Source organism: Sapajus apella, unplaced genomic scaffold, assembly GCF_009761245.1.
Source record: "Sapajus apella isolate SASKATOON/1434 unplaced genomic scaffold, GSC_monkey_1.0 scaffold47, whole genome shotgun sequence".
In the NCBI taxonomy this organism is placed as follows: Eukaryota; Metazoa; Chordata; class Mammalia; order Primates; family Cebidae; genus Sapajus; species Sapajus apella.
In genome coordinates, this window is record NW_022436987.1 from 10,255,448 (window position 1) to 10,278,302 (window position 22,855).

General features: G+C 42.1%; 1 protein-coding gene across 1 annotated transcript; it reads left to right on the forward strand.

Moving 5' to 3' along the window:
• Positions 1 to 12,098: 12,098 nt before the first annotated feature.
• On the forward strand, positions 12,099 to 17,268 carry CALCB (calcitonin related polypeptide beta). Its single transcript, XM_032240847.1, has 5 exons — positions 12,099 to 12,316; positions 13,358 to 13,452; positions 13,718 to 13,855; positions 15,932 to 16,116; positions 16,709 to 17,268. Exons 2-4 carry the CDS (start codon positions 13,367 to 13,369, stop codon positions 16,089 to 16,091), a joined length of 384 nt encoding a protein of 127 aa, XP_032096738.1. The 5' UTR covers positions 12,099 to 12,316; positions 13,358 to 13,366; the 3' UTR covers positions 16,092 to 16,116; positions 16,709 to 17,268.
• Positions 17,269 to 22,855: the final 5,587 nt, after the last annotated feature.

Sequence of the window (22,855 nt, forward strand, 5' to 3'; positions counted from 1 at the left end):
TCTTTCTTTCTTTCTTTCTTTCTTTCTTTCTTTCTTTCTTTCTTTCTCTTTCTTTCTCTCTCTCTCTCTCTTTCTTTCTTTCTTTTTCTTTCTCTCTCTCTCTTTCTTTCTTTTCTTCTTTCTTCTTTCTTTCTCTCTCTCTTCCTCCCTCCCTTCCTTCCTCTCTCTCTCTCTCTCTCTCTCTCTCTCTCTCTCTCTCTCTCTCTCTCTTTCTTTCTCATTCTGTCACCCAGGCTGGAGTGCAGTAGCATCATCTAGGCTCACTGCAACCTCTGCCTCCCAGGTTCAAGTGATTCTTCTGCCTCTGCCTCCCCAGTAGCTGGGATTACAGGTGCCAACACCATGCCCGGCTAATTTTTGTATCTTCAGTAGAGACAAAGTTTCACCATATTGGCCAGGCTGGCCTTGAACTACTGACCTCAGGTGATCTGCCTGCCTTGGCCTTCCAAAGCACTGGAAATACAGGCATAAGCCACTCCACCCGGCCCCAAGAACCTTCTGTAATGATTATGGCTGGGCACCTGGAGAGATGGTTGGGGTTGCCTAGAATTTGACATGTTTGAAATGATTGAGCTGAGTTGGCTATTTATCAAGAGCTTCTTGCTTCTTCTTAAAGAGCCACAGTTGCTATGAAAAAGGCAAATAAACATAAATATTTAAAGTGTGGCCTCTGAAATCTGACTGCTTTATACTTAAACCCTTTCTTACTAATAAGACATTTGGCCAATACTGTACTTCTCTAACCTCAGTTTTCTCAACTGGAAAGCAAGGGTAACAGTGTCTACTTCATAGGGCTGTTGTAAGGATTGTGTCAAGTTGCAGAGTAAGCATTCATAGGCTTCCATCAGTCTTGAGATGTTTATTAACCCAAGCTTTATGTTGGGCACTCTTTCATGTACTGGGATTACAGTGATGAACAATGAATTCAAGGAGATGTCTCTCAAGGAGCTTACATTCTAGTGAGGAAGACAAATAATATTCAAATAAATATATTTCAGACGTAATTTCAGAGAGTTCTAAGTTTTGTGAGGGAAGTAAAATAGGTTAATGTCATAAAGAAATTGAAAGGACTTTTTAAAGATAGGTGGGCAGCAAAAGTCTTTTTAAAGTAGATGACACTGATTTTAAGCTGAACAGTAAAGAGTGATTCAGGATCACGGTTCAGTGATTCAGTGCTTTTGGAGCCAGCTACCAAGAGTGATGGTATGGTGTATATGTTGGGCCGGTGCCAAAGAAGGTAGGATTGACAGGTGAAAGAAAGCTTTTTAGGATGAGAAACCAGCAAGTGCAAAGGCTCTGGACTGGGAAAGGTCTTGGTGTTTCAGTTCTAGCATTTTTCAAAATGCCAATGTGAGTATATGGGTGAGGGGAGGCTGGCATAAAAGCATGCTAGTGAGACAGAGAGCAGCTAGACCACATAGGAAATTATTTAGTGTAGGAAAAGGATTTAATTTTTTATCCTAACTATACAGAGATTTGTCAGAAGGAGAGTGACTCAACATAATCTATTCTTTTAAAAGATTACTCTAAGGGTTATGTGGAGAGGAAATTACATGGGCAACAGTCAAAACCAGGAGAATAGCTATGAGACCATTGCACTTGTCCAGGCAGGAGATGATGGTAGTTTAGTCTAGGTTCCCCAGTAGAGGTGGAGAGAGTGATGGATTTGAGATGTGTTTGGGGGTAGGGAAGAGTAAAGTTAATAGGAAATATTAGTGGATTGAATATAGATAAGGGAAAAGGAAGTCATTGGTGCTACCATTTATTATGATGGGGAAAAGTGTGTATGTAGGGGTCAGATTTGGCTAGAAAAAACAAAAATTCCTTTATTGGAAACAGTTAGAGAGGATTATTAGACATCCACAAGAAGCCGTATGTGGCCTTGCTCAATACTTATTCAAAGATTTCTTGCGAGCCTTTCTACAGAGGCTAGAAAATTTAACAGTTGATTTCCTAGGTTCCCTTGAAGCTAGAGTTCCACACAGATTTGGTTCTGGAAATCAGAGGCATTCATGAACACATGGAAGGCAAAAGTGAGCACTCGAATATGATGGCTGTCTGAGAGAAGACTGGATATTATGGGAAGTCACTTGGATTAAAAACTTCTCCAGGTGAGCAGCAATGGACTTTCTACAAGAGCATTTCCATGGTGTGGTTTGTTTTCCTGGATGTATTATTCCTGACTATGTGGGATCCAGACCTGACTCCCTGGCCTTTTAAAAAAAATCTGTAAGCTTCCCAATGTCCTGTCCTTATATGCAACTAAGCACCCAAATTGTTACAACACCAAACAATAATTACCATTATTGTTAATAGTCATACTGCCATCTCCCATGATCCTCTTTCCTTTCAGGAGAACTTATGAAAATTTAATTTTAACTCATCAAGAAAGAGAATTAAAAATACCTGTCCACATAAATAAACCTAATTTATTTATCTTAATTAATAAACAGTTCATCAGTAATTTCATGGCTAAGGAAACTTCCAAGATGCTAGGTTTGAAAAAATAGGATTTGTCTAACAAGAAATAACAGATTGATTCACAAAAACTTATAAATTAGGATTGGGATACTCCCTCTGCTTCCCCCAACCTTCATGCAGTCCTAGCAACAAGTCTTTTCTATATTCCTTTGAGCTGTGGGCTTCCGTGCAGTTTCTGATATATTGCTGTGAGACAATAGAGGACACTGAGTTTTCTGTGTGTTTGTTTACTGATTAAAGAAATACTGAAGATAACTGGCACTAAGACTGCCAAAGGGCCTTCTAGATACTCTGGCAAAAGGCCTTAAGAATAAGGTGGGCTGGAGTAGCCAATGAGGTCACATCATCATATAACAGTCTGTTGGCTAATCTTTTGCAACATGATGTGGATGGGGAAACTTATTTCTGACTATTTCTAAGGAGGATCAGTAAGCAGTGGCAGTCTCTTTGTAGTAATAATCTGGGCTATAGCAGGCTGTCTTCGTGCTCTTCCAGTGTTTGCCATTCCTATTTGTACCCACAGTTCTCTGTTATAAGACCTATGATTCTCTGCCTAGGCATTTTCTCTGGCTACAGAAGCTTGGCCATGCAGGACTGACTAGATATGCTGAGGCATCAGCATCCCTGAGAAGTACCCCTTAATAACAATAGACAGGAGTTGGTGGATAAATAACTTATCACTCCTTGGGTGGGATAATTCTGAGACATGCTCTCTACAGTGTCCCAGAGGGTCTCCACAGGATGAGGCCTCAGTTGCCTACACCAGTAACCTGCTCATGATCATACTCCGTAAAGGCTACCTTTCTTCTCTGTCCCACTTCCCTGTTTCCTTACCAATGCGACTCCCAAAGAAATAATTTGTACTCAAATTCTTGTCTTAGCATCTGCTTCTGGAGAAATCCAAAGTAAGATAATGGTTAACATTTATATAGCATTTACTATTAGCTGCACATTGTTCTAAGACTTTTATGGTTATTACCTTATGTAATCCTCACAACAGCCCTAAAAAATAAGTAATAATATTATCCCTATTTTACAAAGAGAATCCAGAGACTCAGAAAGTTTAAGTGATTTGCCTATGGTCACATAGCTAATAAACGTGGGAGCCAGAATTTGAAAAACAGTGCCTGACTCCACAATCTGCATTTAGCAACAACTACATTATACTATAGACCTGTCTTGTCCCACAGAATAGCCACTAGCCACATATAGATAATTACTTTCAAATTAATTAAAAATAAATAAAATAAAAAATTCAGCTCTTCAGTTACACTAGTTATATTTCATGTGTTCGAGAGCCACATGTGGCTAGTGTCTATTATACTAGGTGGTGCAGATATAGAACATTTTTATTATTGCAGTAAGTTCTATTGGATAGCATTATTATGCAGGACCATCTTTTAAATGTATAGTCTTTCTCAAACTTCCTTAACATAATAGAAACAGTGAAAGAAACTACAGAAACACTCACTGGCTGGGCATGGTGGCTTACGCCTGTAATCACAGCACTTTGGGAGGCTGAGGCTGGCGAATCAAAAAGTCAGGAGTTCAAGACCAGCCTGACCAACATGGGAAAACCTCATCTCTACTAAAAATACAAACATTAGTTGGACGTGGTGGTGTGCACATGTAATCCTAGCTACTCAGGAGGCTGAGGCATGAGAATCACTTGAACCAGGGAGGCCAAGGTTGCAGTGAGCTGAGATCAAGCCATTGCACTCCAGCCTGAGTGACAGAGCAATACTGTCTAAAATAAAAAGAAACACTCACCTATTCAGAAACTTCCTCTATACAGACCACAGTAAGAGCTAGAAAAGACAGGAAAATGGCCTTTGAGTAGCTGCAGTAAATGTAGTAATTCAATGCATTAGAACCCTTTAGAATTCTTTAGCTCTGCACATAGACACCTAGATCCTCTCCTTAACCTGCCTTCCTTCTGATTGGCTCCAGCCAGTTCTATTGAGCATGTTTCTATTGTTTTCCTGGTGGCATTAAATTAGAAGGTGAATATTCAGGTAGACTGGGCCTGGGGCTAGTGACAAAGGTATTAGAAAAAGAAGCCAGCAAAATCCCAAAACATGACCCTGAGATCCTGACTGTGAAGGAGTAAATGAACAACTAAAAATGGTGGAGCATGGCAGCTGGGGGTCAGCAGGAGTGACGATAAACAGCCCAGCCAACTCAGGTTTTTACTCAGGACACAGCACTGTGACTGATGTTCCTTTGATGATGGCTGTGAGTCATCCAGAGAAGGTTAAGAGGAGAGTGTAATGCATTTTAAGAGAGTTTCCATGTAAAGTGACTTTTTAAAAAGGTGCTTTTACCACTTAAAGTATATTTCTCTTACCTGGGAATTTATCTTAGCAAGAACTGTCATTGTCTGAGAGTGTTGAATGAAGCAGATTGCACACCAATGAGTTTTACAAGGAAGTTTTAAGGACCTGCATTTCTGCCTTCTTTGCAGTGTGGAATAATGCTCTCAGACAGGGAGAGAGAGTCAGTTTGGGTTCTGCGAGTCTGAGCCAAGAGAGAATTTTAATCATCTCAGAGGAACCTAACCTGAGTGATTTTTTGACGTCACTCCTGAGTCTATTTATTAGAGTGATCAGCTTGAGTCTGGGCCACTATGCTTTGCTCATTCTCTGGCAAGCACAGACAACACTAAAAATATTCTCTAGAAGGAACTTCTGCAGGTTAGATGTTGGCATCTTTATTTCTCTGGGGTTTGGGGAGAGCAGCCTGCAGCAGCCAGATGGCCTGTGATGGGGAATGGGACTCAGCTGAAGTAAAGTGCCCAGTGAATTGAGTTTAAATTAGAGGGTTCTGTGAAGATTGTATTTCCACCCTTTAGCCAGTCTTCCTAACTAGCTTGGCAGAAGGAAAAGCAGTATAAAGACATATGTTTCTAGTAAACAGTCTAGTAAGGTAGAGAAATATATCAAGAAGCAAGGACTCTAGAAGAGCTTAGGATTTTGAGCAATTGGTTGCCTCTGTTGGTAGAGTTACAAGATGAGCTGAAAGTAGGAGAGATTGCAGGACCCAGGATTTCCTTTTAAATCCTATGCAGTTAGATGGCTCTCCCTCCTTAGGCCCAGAAAAGACTGGAAGATTACCGGAATGAATGGCAAGATTCTCAGCTTTCTACTCATCTGCTTGCACTCCACTCAACCTCCAGCCTGTAGCCCTCCACAGGTGTTTGCAGGAATCCTCTTAAACCAAATAAGAAGGCTTATAGCTACTGATAGTTTAGGGTTCCCCTCAATGAAGCAGCAAGATCACTTACTATCCAATCACTCTATATTCAGGCCCACAACTCTGCCATCCATATCATCTGATTAGCACTTTAATGTGAGAATAGCCTCTAATGTGAAAAGAATAAAACAAGAAAAGAAACCTATATTTAATATCCTCAGAGAGCTATGAGAGGATGCTGTACCCCTTAAATAAAAACAGGAGGCCATAAAAAGTAACATTCATGGAATAAAATAGAAGCTTGTAGAAATTAAAAATATGATCAAAAGAATGAAGAAAAATCAATATACACTTGAAAAAAAACCCTCCCAGAAAGTTGAACGGGGAGAGAGAGAGAGAGAGAGAGAGAGAAAGAAAGAAAAAATTAAGAAATGAGGCAAAAAACCCCCCTCTCTGAAGTGAATGACATGAAATTTCACATTGTGACTGTTCCCCCCGTACTCAGAACAATCAATAGAAACAGTCCGACCAAGGTACATCATCATAAAATTTTAGAACACTGGTGAGAAGAGAGAGAGAGATCTTACAACAGCAACAACAAAAGAGAAAATGAAATGAGTTTCTCAACAGTGACACTGGAAATAGAAGACAGCAGAAAATACTTTCAAAATTTTGAGTGAAGATTATTTCCAACCTAGAATTATTCCCAGAAAAGCTACCAATCAGATAGTGGAAAATATGCTCCACCGAAGTGAGAGAGTAAACCATGTATGAGAACAAATAGGATCCAGGAAGAGGGATAAACAAGTCATGGGCAGAAAGAAAATTGAAGTGAAAAGAGAGGGAGTTACTAACTCAAAGTAAAACATGTATGCTAAGAAATGTAATCAAAGTACACAATGTGTCTCATCTAGGAATAATATATATATAGTCTTAATAATATAAACCCTGAATATCTTTTTGACAAACAAATAGATGATGTTACTACCTTGACAGGATGTGATTAGGGCAGGATGTGTTCTATTTGCAGGGATGGGTGATATACAAGGATTCTTGTTAAGTAAGTACATCACTGAAATATAAGCACAGGGAAGGCCGGAGTTTTTGTTTTGTTCACTGTGAATTCCTAGTGCCTAGAACAATGCCTGGCACATAGTAGGTCCTCAATAACTGCACGTTGAACAAATGAAACTTTCTCCTAAGAAACATTTCTTCTAGGAAATTTGTAAAGAAACAAAAAATAAGCTCAAACAAATAAAAATAAACTTCAAAACTATAGTACATGGAATCTGTTCCCAAAATGTTAAGACCACCATTTTCAAAATGTATAAGTAATACTATAAGATTATTTAAACTGAATATCAAAATATTTAAGACACAATTTAATCACCATATATTCCTAGGAAACTATTGTCTGTAAATCTTTATGGTAGTTTGGTTGGTTGAGGCTCAGAACAGTTCCAGGGAAATCGAGATGCAATTTTCTCAATTTAAAAAATAAATTATTTTATTAACTTTTCCTCCCATTCACTCACTAATATCATACAAAGATGAGCTGAAGAAAACTGACTTGTTTTGCTTTGCAAACTGGCAGACTTCCAAAGAGATAAAGCCCTCACTCCTTCCTCTCACATTAGATTCCAGAAAGTTTTCACCAACGACACTGATAACTTTTATTAAAATAAAAAGAGGTGTGCATTTGGATAAACAATCTGCCCTTCCATCTAATAGCTATAAATTGTGTCTACAGCCCAATTTAACTTGGGTGAACTTATTTTCTGACTTTTAGGGTAATGAACCCATGAACTGTTCATTTATTCACTGCCTTGCTCTTTCTGCCTCATTGAGCATTTGCAGGAACCTATGATGTGCTAAACACTGTGCAAAGATGCTGGTGGAGGAACAAGACTAGGTCAGGTAATCCTGGGTGCTCAAACTAAAATAGCTAATCCCATGGAGACACTCAAGAAGGTAAGATAACCAGCTTGCCAAATGGGGTATGTTTGTGTTTAGGTTGCTAAACTTCCCTTGTTGTCTGGTAAGCACTCATTCTTCCCAGAGCAGAGCACAGGGATCCCAGTCTTGGTGGCCTTAGTAGAAACTACTGCCTAATCTGCCCAAGGCAGGAGCTTTGTGCTGCTGGGTTGTGGGCCACCCAATGTGTGCCTGTGAAGCAGAGGGCCTAGCCCGGGAATTGTGCCATGCTACGGCAGTATGGCCATCTGTCCCAACACTTCAGAAAAGTCCTAGTGACACAGCCGGGCCTTCGGAGATAGTGCCAGCTTTTGAGCCCCAGTTCCAAAGGTTCAAAGTTCCCTTCAAGTACTATCGCTGGGCTTCTTGGGAGGCCAAACACCAATTGTGACTCCTCTTGTGCTCCCAGCTTGCTTCCTGGGCCTTGCACCATTGACAACACTGGCAAGCTGGGGAGCCCACAGCTCCAGGGGCTGGGGCCTTCCAGATTTTCTCTCCTACTCAACTTTCTTCTCTCTCCTGCTAGCCTGGCCCAAGGGCTCTGTGAAGAGTGGTGCTGCTCAGAACTACTGGGCTACCCGTTCTGCTAGATCTCAGAGAGGGTGGTGTGTCCGAGGAAGAAGCGGGATAGAGGGCACAGCCCTCATGCAGATAGCACCTCCCAACTTTGTCTTTCCACTAGGCAGCACTTTTTCCGGGCTGGAATCAGGGAGAGGGAGACAGAAGTCTCCCCTAGAATTGCAGGGCTTTGGGAGGAAGGGCTCCCAAGTGACAGCTGCCTTGGTGTCCCTCATTGCATCCAAAAGTGAGCTCAACATGTAAAAATCTAAACAATGAACTCATGGACATGGACAGTAGAGATGGTTGCCAGAGGCTAGAAAGGATAGTAGGTGGTGGTGATGAAGATGGGAAAGATTAAAGGATACAAAAAAATGGAATGAATAAGACCTCCTATTTGCTAGCACAACAGGGTGACTATGGTCAATAATAACTTAATTGTATATTTAAAAATAACTAAAACAGTATAATTCGATTGTTTGTAACACAAAGGATAAATGCTTGAGGGGACTAATACCCCATTCTCCATGATGTGATTATTACATTATATGCTTGTATAAAAACATTTAATGTACCCCATAAATATATACACCTAGTATGTACTCACACAAATTAAAAATTGAAAAGCAAAGCAAAACAAAAAACACAAAACCGAGTCCAACGGTTTAGATGTAGATAATCTTCCTATTATGTAGAAATACTCCTTAGAAAGCTGCAGTTCCTGATGTGGTACTACACAGGTTCTGGAAGTCCTCCTGCCCTGTTTTGAGTCCACCACAGTCCAGAGCTACTGCTACAGCAGTTGCCTGAGTCAGAAGTCCTGATTCTTCGTGAGTGTTACCTGGAGTTTCGATTGCACAGGTGCTGGAGGTCTTCCTGCCTTAGCTCCACCAGCTGGATCCTGCCACATGAAAAGGACCCAAAGAGCCTACATTGACATCCCCTGAACTTCTTTCTGACCCACAGAAACAGTGAGCACCAGCTGCAGAGATTCTGCCAGCCTCTGGCTTTGCTTCCTGCCCCGCAGCCTCCAGCAAGGTTTCTGGAACGCTCTCCTGGAGTGCAGGGGGTGCCAGTGGACTCATTTAGGGGCACTGCTGTTAAGTGGCAAAGAGGGAACCTGAGGCCCGGGGGCAGGGGCAGTGGTGAGTGGTGCTCCCTTACTTTCTTGCTACCGCCCCTACACCCAGCTCCCTCCCTAGCCCCTTCTGCCAAAGCTGGGATCTTCTCCTGGAACCCAGGAGCAAGAACCCGGCTTTCCTTAAGAAAAAAACAGCATCGTTCTGGTAGGAAAACAGACATATAGACCAATGGAAAAGAACAGAGGCCCTGGAGGCAATGCCACACATCTACAACCATCCGATCTTTGAGAAACCTGACAAAAACAAGCAATGGGGAAAGGATTCCCTGTTTAATAAATGGTGTTGGGAAAACTAGCTAGCCATGTGCAGAAAGCAGAAACTGGACCCCTTCCTGACACCTTACACTAAAATTAACTCCAGATGGATTAAAGACTTAAACATAGGACCTAACACCATAAAAACCCTAGAAGAAAACCTAGGCAAAACCATTCAGAACATAGGAATAGGCAAGGACTTCATAACTAAAACACCAAAAGCATTGGCAACAAAAGCCAAAATAGACAAATGGGACCTAATTAAACTCCAGAGCTTCTGTACAGCAAAAGAAACAATCATTAGAGCGAACTGGCAACCAACAGAATGGCAAAAAATTTTTGCAATCTACCCATCTGACAAAGGGCTAATATCCAGAATCTACAAAGAACTAAAACAGATTTACAAACAAACAAAAAAAAACCCCCCAAAAAACCAAACCCATCAAAAGTGGACAAAGGATAGGAACACCTTTCAAAAGAAGACATATATCAGGCCAACAAACGTATGAAAAGATGCTCATCATCACTGATTATTAGAGAAATTCAAATCAAAACCACATTGAGATACCACCTCACGCCAGTTAGAGTGGCGATCATTAAAAAATCTGGAGACGACAGATGCTGGAGAGGATGTGGAGAAATAGGAACAGTTTTACACTGTTGGTGGGACTGTAAATTAGTTCAACCATTGTGGAAGACAGTGTGGCGCTTCCTCAAGGACCTAGAAATAGAAATTCCATTTGATCCAGCAATCCCATTACTGGGTATTACCCAAAGGATTACAAATCATTCTACTATAAGGACACATGCACACGTATGTTCATAGAGGCACTGTTTACAATAGCAAAGACCTGGAACCAACCCAAATGCCCATCGACAATAGACTGGACAAGGAAAATGTGGCACATATAAACCATGGAATACGATGCAGCTATAAAAAATGATGAGTTTGTGTCCTTTGTAGGGACATGGATGAATCTGGAAACCATAATTCTCAGCAAACTGACACAAGAACAGAAAATCAGACACAGCATGTTCTCACTCATAGGCGGTTGATGAACAATGAGAACACATGGACACAGGGAGGGGAGCATCACACACTGGGGTCTGTTGGGGGAGGCCAAGGGAGGGACAGCAGGGTGGGGGTGGGGAGGTCGGGGAGAGATAACATGGGGAGAAATGCCAGATGTAGGTGATGGGTGATTGAGGCAGCAAACCACATTGCCATGTGTGTACCTATGCAAGAATCCTGCATGATCTGCACATGTGTACCCAGAACCTAAAGTACAATTAAAAAAAAAATTTTTTTTAATGGATAGGCCGAGTTCGTGTGCGTGGATGTGCATGTGTAGGTATGGGTGTTTGGGGGACAATATGTACCCCCATTTGCATAAAACACGTCTGTTTTTGAAAACAGAAACACACGGGGTTGCTTTCCGATCTGCCTGTGGTTGGTTTGGGTTCATGTGCGCGCGCCCTTTGTGAGAGGCTGGCGAGGGCGCGTCTGTACCAGTGAGTGCTGGCTGTCTGCCGGACTGTCTGTGAATGCAGAAGGCAGAGTGTGTGGCGGGGGTCCAGCCATGTGAGTGGGGATGCTCGCACCAGCTGGTCTGTTGTCGCGAGTGGAACGGGTGTGGAAGGAAACTCTTAGGCTGACCCTTGAGTTGCAGCACCCTCTTCCCTCCGCTGGTGGCAGAGGGACCCCAGCGCGCTCAGCTCTCAGGAGCTTCAGGGAAGTGGGGCAGGGGTGTGGAGCAAGAGCAATAGAGACCCGGGCACAGACCATCCTCGCCAGGCAGCGTGGCAAACAGGGAGCAGAGTCGCAGTGCAACTATGAAAGCCAACTTCGGCGTGGCAGTGGAGCGTCCTGGCTTAGGGGGTTGCTGGACCCGCAGTCGAGGATTTGGGGATACAGGGGAAGGGGAGGAGGTGGATGTTGAGCCTTGTATGCAGGCAGTGCCAGTTTAGTCCTCTCCTCGTCCTCTCTTCCACTCCTACCCATCCTAGAGGATTGAGGTGGAGAAGGATTGGCTGCCAGAATGGCACCAAAAACAGCCTTCTTTGGGGGCCCAGGGTGCCAGGGCTTGAGGGGTCGGAGGATATCCAGAGAAGCACCCCAGGTGATCCAAAGAGATCAATTTTTGAGGGCTCCTTCCCTTTTCCCTTCCCCATCACTCCTTTCCTGCCGTGGGCTCTTTCAGCTGTGGTCCCTTTAGAACCCAGGACTACTGCTTAACCTTGCTGGGGGTTCAGGTGACTGGACTCGGGTTCCCCACTGGCGTGACCCGAGGGAGTGCGAGGCAGGAAGTTTAGGAGCCAAGGAGGTGAGAGAAGCTCTGGCCCCTCACTGTAGGTGACGCCAAACTCTCCTCGACTTGTCCCGACTCTTAGGTAGTTGAAAGCTCTCTGTCCTTTCCCAAGCTCTCCAGCTTCCCAAGCAACGACCTCAATAAAAAAAATGACAGCGGGGCGGACTGCCCCCGCTCCAGAGTACCAGTGCGGGCAGTGAGAACTATGACGCAATCTGAACTTGATCGGTCTTCTGATTGGCTAGTCCTGGTCACTTTGGATTGGCCGCGCGTGCCTGTGGGGACCCCCCGCCCGCTATCTCTGTAATAAGAACCGGGGGCTCCGTGGGGAAGGCGCCCACAACAGGCGTGGTGTTCATCCCGGTTGGACCTGCTGCTCGCGCTGCCCGGAAACTCGCGTCTCCAGGTGAGGAACTTTCCATTCCGCTCACTCTAATAACCTGCTTCTTCGATTAGTTCATCCAGTTTGCGCCGTCTGCCTGTCTGCCTTTCCACCGCCATTTGGTCTTACCCTACAGCGGTGGTCCTAGCTCTCTTCCAGGCTCCGGAGAAGGAGAGCGGTTGGGGTTGTCATGGCCTTTTCTCCTACCCGTGCGAGAGGCGCCCGAGCATCGCCTGGGCTCAGCGTGGGCGCTGGAAGCGCGGCGAGCCTAGGTAGGCGGGTCTGCGGCAGTGGCGTTGGGGCCGGACTGCCTGCAGCATTCTACCGAGTTGGGTCCGGGAGCGCTCTGAGCTGTTTTGTTTTTCGGGATGTGTTTCCTTCCCGGGAGGTTAGAACCCTGAGTGTTCCTCTGAGGCGCCTCGTGGAGAGCCTTCCTGGGATTCTGGTCCAGACCTGAGGCAGTGTAGTTAGCCCACTAGAACCCTGGGCGCTCACCTTGGGCAGCTGCGGTCCAGCATCTGCTGCTAAAGTGCTCTCCGGCAGAGGGCCGGCTTTGCCGGAGAGTCCCGAGACACCTGTAACTGGCATGTTAAAAATTTCCTCAGTTCCAAGACTGAGAGATGAGCGCTCCTTTCCAATGCACCCTTCCCGCCTTCCCCTGGCACGCGTTGGCTCGAAGCCCAGCAGAGGAGAAGGCGAGAAGACAGGCGCAAGGGGAGAGCAGGTCTACAGCAAGGTGCGTCCACGCCTGGTTTCGGCATAAATCAGGGCAAAAGTTTGGGTTAGTGTGCACGGGCGGGTGTGGCTTCTTCCTGGCCTTCAACAAAACAGAACCAAAATCCATCCTTTCTTCCTACCCTTCCCCCAGGACACCATTTTCTGTTCTATCAAGCCATTCACTCATTGCCATGTATCTATTGAGATTCACAGCAGCCCTTCCTGCAAATGAAGGGAACAGAGGCTCAGGCAGGTGAGCCTCTTGAGGTCATATGGCCGTTGTGGCAGAGGCAGGACTGGAACCTAGATCTGTGTTGGTGCAGTGGTAACGTCATCCTTCCTTTACAGAGAGGCGGCATGGGCTTCCGCAAGTTCTCCCTCTTCCTGGCTCTCAGTATCTTGGTCCTGTGCCAGGCGGGCAGCCTCCAGGCCGCACCATTCAGGTGAGACAGCTTGGAGCCAGGGGCGCCCTCTGCTCCCACTGCCCCTGGGACCAGACAGATCTGTGCCTCTGAAGTCAAGCGTGGCTCCCGGTGAATCAGTGCCCACAGGTAGACACTAGCCTCATGCCCTGTCCCCTGGGAGTTGCGGTGGCCACATCCCCAGGGAAAGAAGCAGAGACCAGGAAGCCTGGCTGCTTATCCTGGGGGTTGGGGGTTGGGCAGGCAGGGGCTCACAGCCTGCGTTGAGTTTGCTTTCCTTTCACAGGTCTGCCTTGGAGAGCAGCCCAGACCCGGCCACAATCAGTGAGGAGGAAGCGCGCCTCCTGCTGGCTGCACTGGTGCAGGACTATGTGCAGATGAAGGCCAGTGAGCTGGAGCAGGAGCAGGAGACAGAAGGCTCCAGGTGAGGCTCCGCAGACGCCAGCACAGGGCTTCCCTCCCTGCAGCATACCAAGAAAGCAGATCCCAAGAGGCAGGAGAGACCACACTGGCAAGGGATCCAGCAGGCTCCCTTTCTCAAGTTCCAAGGGAGACAGAGGTCCCAGTGCAGCTGGAGGGACTGTGGTTAGACACAATTAAAAACTCCGTTCCTGAAAGCTGTTAGGACATAGATGTAGAAGCTTTTTCTAGACATAGAAAAAACTCAATTCCTGAAAGCTGATAGGAAATGAAATGGGGAGGTGTGGAATCGCTCACTGTGGGAATTGCTCTTGCTGTACTGGGAGACCTCCTAGCAGCGGATGAGTTAAGACTGGTGAGGGTGAAGCCAGGGATAGACCCAGTATCTCAGAAAGTTTTAGAAATTTTACATTGTATAGTTGCTCTTTCACACCTGCAAGGAGGCTTCATTTCACATTTGCAAGGTGAAGATGAAGCCCTTGCAGGGGTTGGGAATAGAGCAGTGTCTGAGGTAGGTTTGAGCCTTTAGATGTGCAAGCTCTGTGGAGATGTGCATGTCATCAAGAGGCCAGGGAGAACGCCCTTTCCCAGAACCACATCCCTGTGCACCTTGAGCCTGAGCAGAGACGAGCCCCTGGCCTGGTCCCAGCACTGCTGGGCAGAGGCATGTGTCACACCTACATCCACCCTGAGAACCCCTCTGTTGAGCATGAAGGACTGAACGACCTGTGAATGTCAGAAAAGATCATCCTTCCCCATTCAGCCCTTCTCTATACTGCCCTGTCCCACTGAACCTCTCAGCTCTCCCAGTGGAGTGTGTGTGACCTGCCCTCCTGCCTGTCCCTCCTGCTCCCACTCGACATGCCCCTAACTACTCCAACCTTCTGAGTTAGTGCCCATGGGGACAGCCCCAGTGCATGGTGGTACTGTCTTGCATGTCCTTTCCTTGCAGCTTGAATAGTACTAGATTTAAGTAGTGTAGTAATCCGAGTACCTGCCTGCTGGGCACATACTTCCAGTAACTGAACAACTTCAGTAGTTCCCTGTCATCAACTTCGGGCATGAAATGCCTGGAAAGAGTAGAAATACAGCCAGGGGCTTGCAGAGGGACCACTACCACGCTTTATGGTACCCCAGAATGGCAGCTGAACTCCTTCCACATGTCCTGATTCCCTTTCTTGCTCCATGTAATGAAACTGATGCGTGTGGATTCCTCTCTAATTTGTCTTCATGCTGGTGTTGGTAGCTTTGCTTATGACAGAGAATGTTGTGAAAACCCCAGGATGGAAGGGAAGAGAGAAGAGCTTACTGACCACGTTAGAGATAAGAGAAAATGAGGGAAGCTTCTTCAGACTGTAGAGGATGTTACGACAGAGCTATCCAATTTCTGCTTCTAAATGTACTATAATAAAATAAGCAAATCCTTCATGCCTCAGCATTTGATGAATCAATCTATTTTTCTAAAGGAACCTGAGCTTCCATGCTCATTGCTCTGGTCCACATCCAAGGCTTGAGGGTGTCCAGTGCCTATGCTCAGAAGTAGCCTTAGCTTAAGGGTAGCTGGATATGGGGCTTGGTGGGTCATCTCTATGACCCAGCTCAAGCAGCAAGAACAGCGTGTGAAGGAGCAGGTAGGTACTTCTGGGAGACAATGCTGCAAACCCTGTTCTCTGAGCTTCTGAAGACTTTAAGGAATTTCTGTTTCCTGTGGTAAGGGGTAGTGTTGGTGCTTGTGGCTGGGTTATGATCTCTATATATTCCTTGTGTATCTTGGGGTGTGGCTGGGCCTCCTTGCCCATTTCCCCCTTGAATCATAAGTGCAGGGTTTCAGCATGTGCCCCATGGCTTGGAATTGTTTTTTTTCTTCTTTCTTTTCATGATGGTCTTTGGGCAGAGCTCCTGGCAAAGGCTGCCAGGCCGTTTCCTCCAACAGCTTTGATAATTGCATTTTCGAGAAACACTTACTGTTAGGCAGTACGTTGAAGAGTTGCAGTTCTCTTGATGAAGGTCCCACGAGGTGGGCTAATCCCCCAGCTTTTCACTCATAGATCTTCTCTTCTTTCTCTAACCTGCAAATCAGCTCCACTACCCAGAAGAGAGCCTGTAACACTGCCACCTGTGTGACTCATCGGCTGGCAGGCATGCTGAGCAGATCAGGGGGCATGGTGAAGAGCAACTTTGTGCCCACCGATGTGGGTTCCAAAGCCTTTGGCAGGCGTCGCAGGGACCTTCAAGCCTGAGCAGCTGAATGACTCCAGGAAGAAGGTAACTGTTCTTGTACTATGGAATGAGAGGGGGAAGGGACTTGGAGTTAAGACCCACGTTTTGAAAACCTCTGTTCTGGTAGGTTCTTTAGGTTCCTTCTGTCCCGTTACATTCTTCCTCTTGAGGTAGTAAGTTCTTTCTAGAACCTAGGACATTCTGACATCAGAGATGCAGTTTTATTTTTCTGAGAAGGAAAGTGGAAAGGAAAAAGAAGCTTGTTGAACTCAGAAAGGGAGAGGTCTGCAAACCTTAACCAGGGCCAGTCTTCATTAATGAGGCTGGTTTCAGAAAGGGCTCAACCCTTGACTAGAGATTCAGATGGGAGAGTTGTAATCATACTACCAATATTAATAGCTGCAGTTGAATTATTTTAGTCTTCATTTGCCTTATAAGCCTGCTTACCTCTCATAGCCATAATTCATAAATGCTGTTTAAAGAAGCACTTACATAAATTAGTATTTTTTTCAGTAATAATTGTGATTATTCATGACTTGTCTTCTGCTTATCTTCCTTCTCCTTTTCATCATCTTCCTTTTTCTCTTCTTTCACCTCCCCTTCTTTTCCTTCCTCTTCTTTTTTCCCCTTATCTCAGGTTATCATGAACCTGAACTCACCATTTCTATTAATTTCTGTCGACAACAACTTGGTGAGAATGCCCCATGGGAGACATACATGTTTGCATCCGAAGATTCCGAAAAAAAGGCATCTTTGTCACTTGAAAGGAATGAAACTGAATGCAAAATAAGCTAATCACATATTTGGTGTGCATCATTTTTATATTTAATTCTATGTCCAGTAAAAGTGATGGCATGTCTTATTGGCTTATCTGGTAGCAAGCTGGTTCTTTGAGAGGCATCCTGTTGATCACGGCAGCTCTGTCAAATCTTTAGGGGGACATGAAATCACTGCCTGTTGTGGTCTCTGAGGACACGTGGTAATGGTGATGCTGTGCCTTGTTGTCTGAGAACATGATTGTATAATTTGTTTAAGAAAATGTCAATATTGTGCCATTTGTGAACTTCATCAAGATTAAAAGCATATTTTGGATACATTTGTTTCAAAAGCTTGGTGGTTCATTACAACTTGTTTTCCTATGTAATAATAGTAATGATGATGATGATGAGGATGATAATAAATATTTTTGAGTGCTTACTATGTATGGGCCAGATGTTATTTTAAAACAGTGCTTTATATCTGTGAATTCCTTTAATCTTCATGACAAAACCATGAAGTAGATACTATTATTCATGTCCCTTTTCACCATGTATTTCTAAGTGGGAAGAGCTTTTAAAATATCACAATTTCATTTAACAACTAAAATAAATTTATAATAATTTGAAAGTTATTTAAAATTACACATCAGTCATCATTCAAATTCCGTATGTATCATGTCATATAAATAAGATGGAGAATTTACATATATTTATATATATGTAAAATCAGGGCTCAAATTGAGTCTTCACATTGCTGCTGGTTAATAAGTTTTAATTTAAGTCTCTTCCAAATTAGAAGTTCCTCCTTCATCTTATTTCCCCCTTGCTGTTTGTTTTTTTGGAGAGACTGGGTTACTTGTCCAATAAACTTTTCTAGGTTCTGCATCCCTGTGGTGAGGTTTAACAGGTATGTCCTATGAATCAGCTGTTAGACCTCGAGTAAGTGATGGGGAGAAGAAGTAGGGGATGAGGCCAGAGAGTAGATGGGGAAGACAGATCATGTAGGACTTTGTAGGGCATGGGAAACACTGGCTTTTTATTAGTCAGTCTCTAGTCAAGAAAATAGGAACTACCTCAGTAATTTTAATAGAAATAATTTAATAAAAGGAGTTGGCTAAATTAGCATTAGTGTAGTGAAAAGGTGAAAGAGAAGAGTAGTTCAGAGATAGAAACTGCAGGAAGAGGCCACCATCTGCAGGGCTATGGGAATAAAGAGAAGAAGAGGGGTAAGTAGAATCTACAGCCTGGAGTAGGATTCTCAGACCACCAAGAAGGGAAGGTGGCAGATGCTGATATTTCTGAAGGCGTAACAAGGCTATTCTAGAAGTAGGGAAAAACAAAACAAAATCTGAAACTGGAAACAAGCTCACTGCCAGGGTAGAGCATCTCTGTGGGTGATGCCAGCAGAAATAGAAGTCAACATTGGAAGGAACCTGTTTCTTTTTATTCCAAATGCCTCTTGTCTCCTTTTAAGACCTGCCAGTTAGCAGAGCCTAATAGGGGCTCAGCTGACAAAGGAAACGTTGGTTTGCAAAGTCCCAGCCCTAGTATTTCATAGTAAACATATCATTTTAAATTTACATATAGAAAAGTTCATTCTTTGTGATGTACCAGTCTATGAGTGTGAAAAATACATTGTCATGCAATTACCACCACAATGGAGACACAAAACTGTTCCATTCCTTCTCCAAATTCTTCCATGTTTCCTCCTGCAGTCAATCACTCCTTCTACCCTCAACCTCTGATCACGACTGTTCTGTTTTCTGTCCCTATAGTTTCACCTTCCCAAGAATGTCACATGTATGTAGCTTTTTGGTCTATCTTTTACTCAGCATAAGGCATTTGAGATTGATCCATATCGTTGCCTGGATCAATGACTTGCTTCTTTTTATTACTGAGTAGTATCACATTGTTGCAATGTGCCGCAGTTTATTTATCAATTTACTCAAAGAAGGACACTTGAGTTGTTTCTCATTTGGGATTTATGAATGGAGGTGCTGTAACATTCATGGATAGATTTTTGTGTGAAGATGAGTGTAATGGGCTGCATTCAAAAGATATCCATATCCTCATCACTGGAACCTATGTTGTTACCTTACTTGGGAAAAAGGTCTTTGCTAAGGTAATTAAGAATATTAAAATGAGATCATCCTGATTTATCCAAGTGTGTCCTAAATCCAATGACCTATTCCTTAGAAGAAATACACACAGAAGACACATGTGGAGAAGGTGACGTGGCAGAGGCAAGGAAGCACAAGCCAAGGAAGTCTGTGGCTATCAGAAGACAGAAGCACAGAACAGTCTCTGGAAGAAGAGCAGACATGCTGACACCTAGATTTTGAACTTCTGGCTTCCAGAACTTTGAGAGAATAATTTCTGTTGTTTTAAGCCACCAAATTTGTGGTAATTTGTTATGACAGCCCTGGGAAACTAATACAGTACATTTTCATTTCTTTTGGGTAAATGCCTTGGAGTGGGATTGCTGGGTTACTTGGCAAGTGTGTGTTTAACTCTATAAGAAACTGCCAAACTATTTTCCAAAGTGACTGTACCACTTTGCCTTCTTGCCAGCCATGTATGAGGGTTCAAGTTTTTCCACAAATAGTTATGTAGCAGTATCTCATTGCTGTTTTAATTTGCATTTCCCTAATGACTAATGATGTTGAGTATCTATTTTACCATATGTTTATCACATTTATTGAAGCAACTGTTCAAATCTTCTGCTAAATTTTTATTGACTTGCTTGCTTTATTATTGTTGAGTTTCTGGAGTTCTTTATATGTTGTGGATGCCAGATTGTTTTCAGACATGCAATTTGGAAATTTTCTTTCCCTGAATCTGTGGATTGCTTTTTCATTTTCTTGGCATTGTCTTTCACAGATAAAAGTTTTAATTTTGATAAGATCCAATTCATCATTTTTTTTCTTTTATGTATTCTGCTTTTGGTTCATATCTAAGAACTCTTTGCCTAACTAAGGTCCCAAGGTCACAGTAAACTTATTCTATACTTTCTTGTAAAAGTTTTATAGTTTTATGTTTTACATGTAGGCTAGTGATCCATCCTTAGTTAACTTTTGTATAAGGTAAGAGGTGTAGGTTGAAATTCATACCAATGAATATAGATACCCAATTGTTCCAGTGTCATTTATTAAAAAGAATGTTATTTCGCCATTTAATTGCCCCTGCACCTTTGTGAAAAAGCAATTGATCATATTTGTGTGGGTATATTTCTGGTTTCTCAATTTTGTCTCATTGATTGATTTGAATATTCTATTGCCAATGCATACTGTCTTGATTAGTGTAGTGTTAAAATGAGTCTCAGAACCAGGTAATGTGGGTACTCCAACATTGTTCATTCTTGTTCAAAAAGATTTTAGTTACACTTAAAAAATCTTTTCTACATCTTTTACACATTTTATAATTAGTTTGTCTATATCTACAAAATTTCTGATGAGATTTCTAATGGGATTGTGTTGCATCAGTAGGTTAATTTTGGGAGAACTAGCATATTAGTAATATTAAGTCATCCAATTCATGAACATAGCACATGCTTTCATTATTTAGGTTTTCTTTGATTTTATTCATCAATGTTTTCAGTTTTCAACAAAAAGATTCTACACATATCTTGTTAAATTTGTAACTTTTATTTTTTGGTGCTAGTATAAATGATAGTTAAACACTTTTAATTTTACTTGTTCATTGCTAGTAGATAGAAATACAATATTTAAAATATTAACATTGTATTTGGTGATCTTGCTAATCTCACTTATTCATTCTTTGAGTTTTTGTTGTTGTTGTTTCTTTCAGAGTTTTCTATGTAGACAGTTATGTTTTCTTCTGGTAGAATCAGTTTGATTTCTTCCTTTTAAATCAGCTTATTTTTAATTTCTTTTTCTTGACATATTATACTGGCTATAACTTCCAGTATGATGTTGAATTGGAGTAGTAAATGCAGACATCCTATTCAATCTTCGTGGTGATATTAAAGAAAAGTTCACACATTCTTTGGTACTACTTCCTTTAAAATGGGGAGTCAACATCACTTTTCCTTAAGTGTGAATTCTATTGACTGATTTGCTTCTAACGATAGAATGTGACAGGAGATGGTATGTGATATATGCTTAGAACATATAAGGTATTATAGTATCCTTTTTGCTTTCTGTCTCAGATTACTTGCTCTGGGAGAAATCAGATGACTTGCGAAGACATTCAAGCACCCATGAGAGGCCTACATAGCAAAGATCCGAGGTGTCCTGACAATAGCCATGTGCGAACAAAGTAAGGTTGCAATCAGCTTCTCTGGTCCCAATTCAGCCTTCCGATGACTGTAGCCTCAGTGGATGCCCTGCCTGTACCCTCATGAGGGACCTTGAGCAAGCACCACCCAGCTAAGTCATTGCCAAATTCCTAACTCACAGAAACTATGACCAAAAAATTGTTTTAACCCACTAAGCTTTGGGGTAGTTTGTTATGCAGCAATAAATAATACAGCCTTAAAATATTAAATATCTTAGCTATGAATTTTTTAATAGATGTTCTGTTAGGTTAAGAACATTCCGTTCAATACCTAATTTGCTGAGATTTTTTTTTTTTTTTTTTTTTATCATTATGGGTGAATATGAGAACTTTCATGGGACCTAAATGTTGAGAGCACATGGACACATAGAGGGGAACAACACACACTGGGGCTTATTGGAGGGTGGAAGGTGGGAGCAGGAAGAAAATCAGGAAAAATAACTAATGGATACTAGGCTTAATACGTGGTTGATGAAATAATCTGTACAACAAACCCCCATGACACACGGTTATCTATGTAACAAACCTGCTCATCCTGCACATGTACACCTGAACTTAAAAGCTTAAAAAAGAAAAATGAAAAATGTCCAAGTGTTTTTCCTGCATCTATTGATATAGTCATAAAGTTTTTTCTTTGGCTTGTTCATATGGTAAATTAAAAGATTTTAAAATATTGAAAGAGCCTTGCATTTCCAGGATAAACGCCACTTGGCTGTGATGTATTATTCTTTTTATATACGGAAGGAATCTATTTGCTAATAAATTTGTTGAAGAATATTTTGAGTTTACGTTCAAGGAGAGCATTAGTTTGTGCTTTTAATACTTTTGTTTTTAGAGTGTTGGGGTAGAGATAGCCTTATAAAATTAGTTGGGAAGTATTCCTTTCTTTTGTTTTTCTGGAAGAGAGTTTTTAGAATTTGTATTACTTCTTCTAAATGTTTGTCGTAATTTGGCAGTTAAGCCTCCTGAGTCTGGAGTTTTCCTTGTATAAAAGTTTTCAACTATAGATTAAATGGATTTAATACATATATAGGATCATTTTTATAATACCATTTAGATTTTCCTTCTTGAATAAGTTTTGGTAGTTTATGCCTTTCAAGGGATAGATTCATTTTTATGTAAGTTGATGAATTTATGGGCAGACTTATTCATAGTATTCCTTTATTATTGTTGTTATTGTCTGTAGGGTCTGCAGTAATACTTTCTCTTTCATTAATAATATATATTTTTTGTCTGCTTTCTCTTTTTTTCTTGGTCAGTCTGGCTAGAGGGTATAATTTAATGATCTTTGCAAAGATCCAGCTTTTGGTTTTATTGTTTTTCTTTGTTTTCTGTTTCTAATGTTATTGGTTTCTGCTTTTATTATTATTATTCCTTTCTTCTTTTTTCTTTGGTTATTATATAAAATTCTTTTTCCATTTTCTTAGGGAGGAAGCTTAGGTTGTTTATTTGAAACTTTTCTTTTTTACCCCTAATATAAGCACTTAAAGTTATAAATTTCTCTCAAAATACTCTTTTAGGTATAAATTTTGTTATGTTACATTTTAACTTTTATTCAAGTCAAAATGTTTTCTAACTTTTTGAGAATTTTTTCTGACATTTGTTCTTTAGAAGTGTATCCTTAATTTCCAAATATTGCAGAAGTTTTCAATTTTCTGTTTTTGATTTACATTTTAATTCTGTGCATGATTTCAATTTTAAATATATATATATATATATATTATAATTAT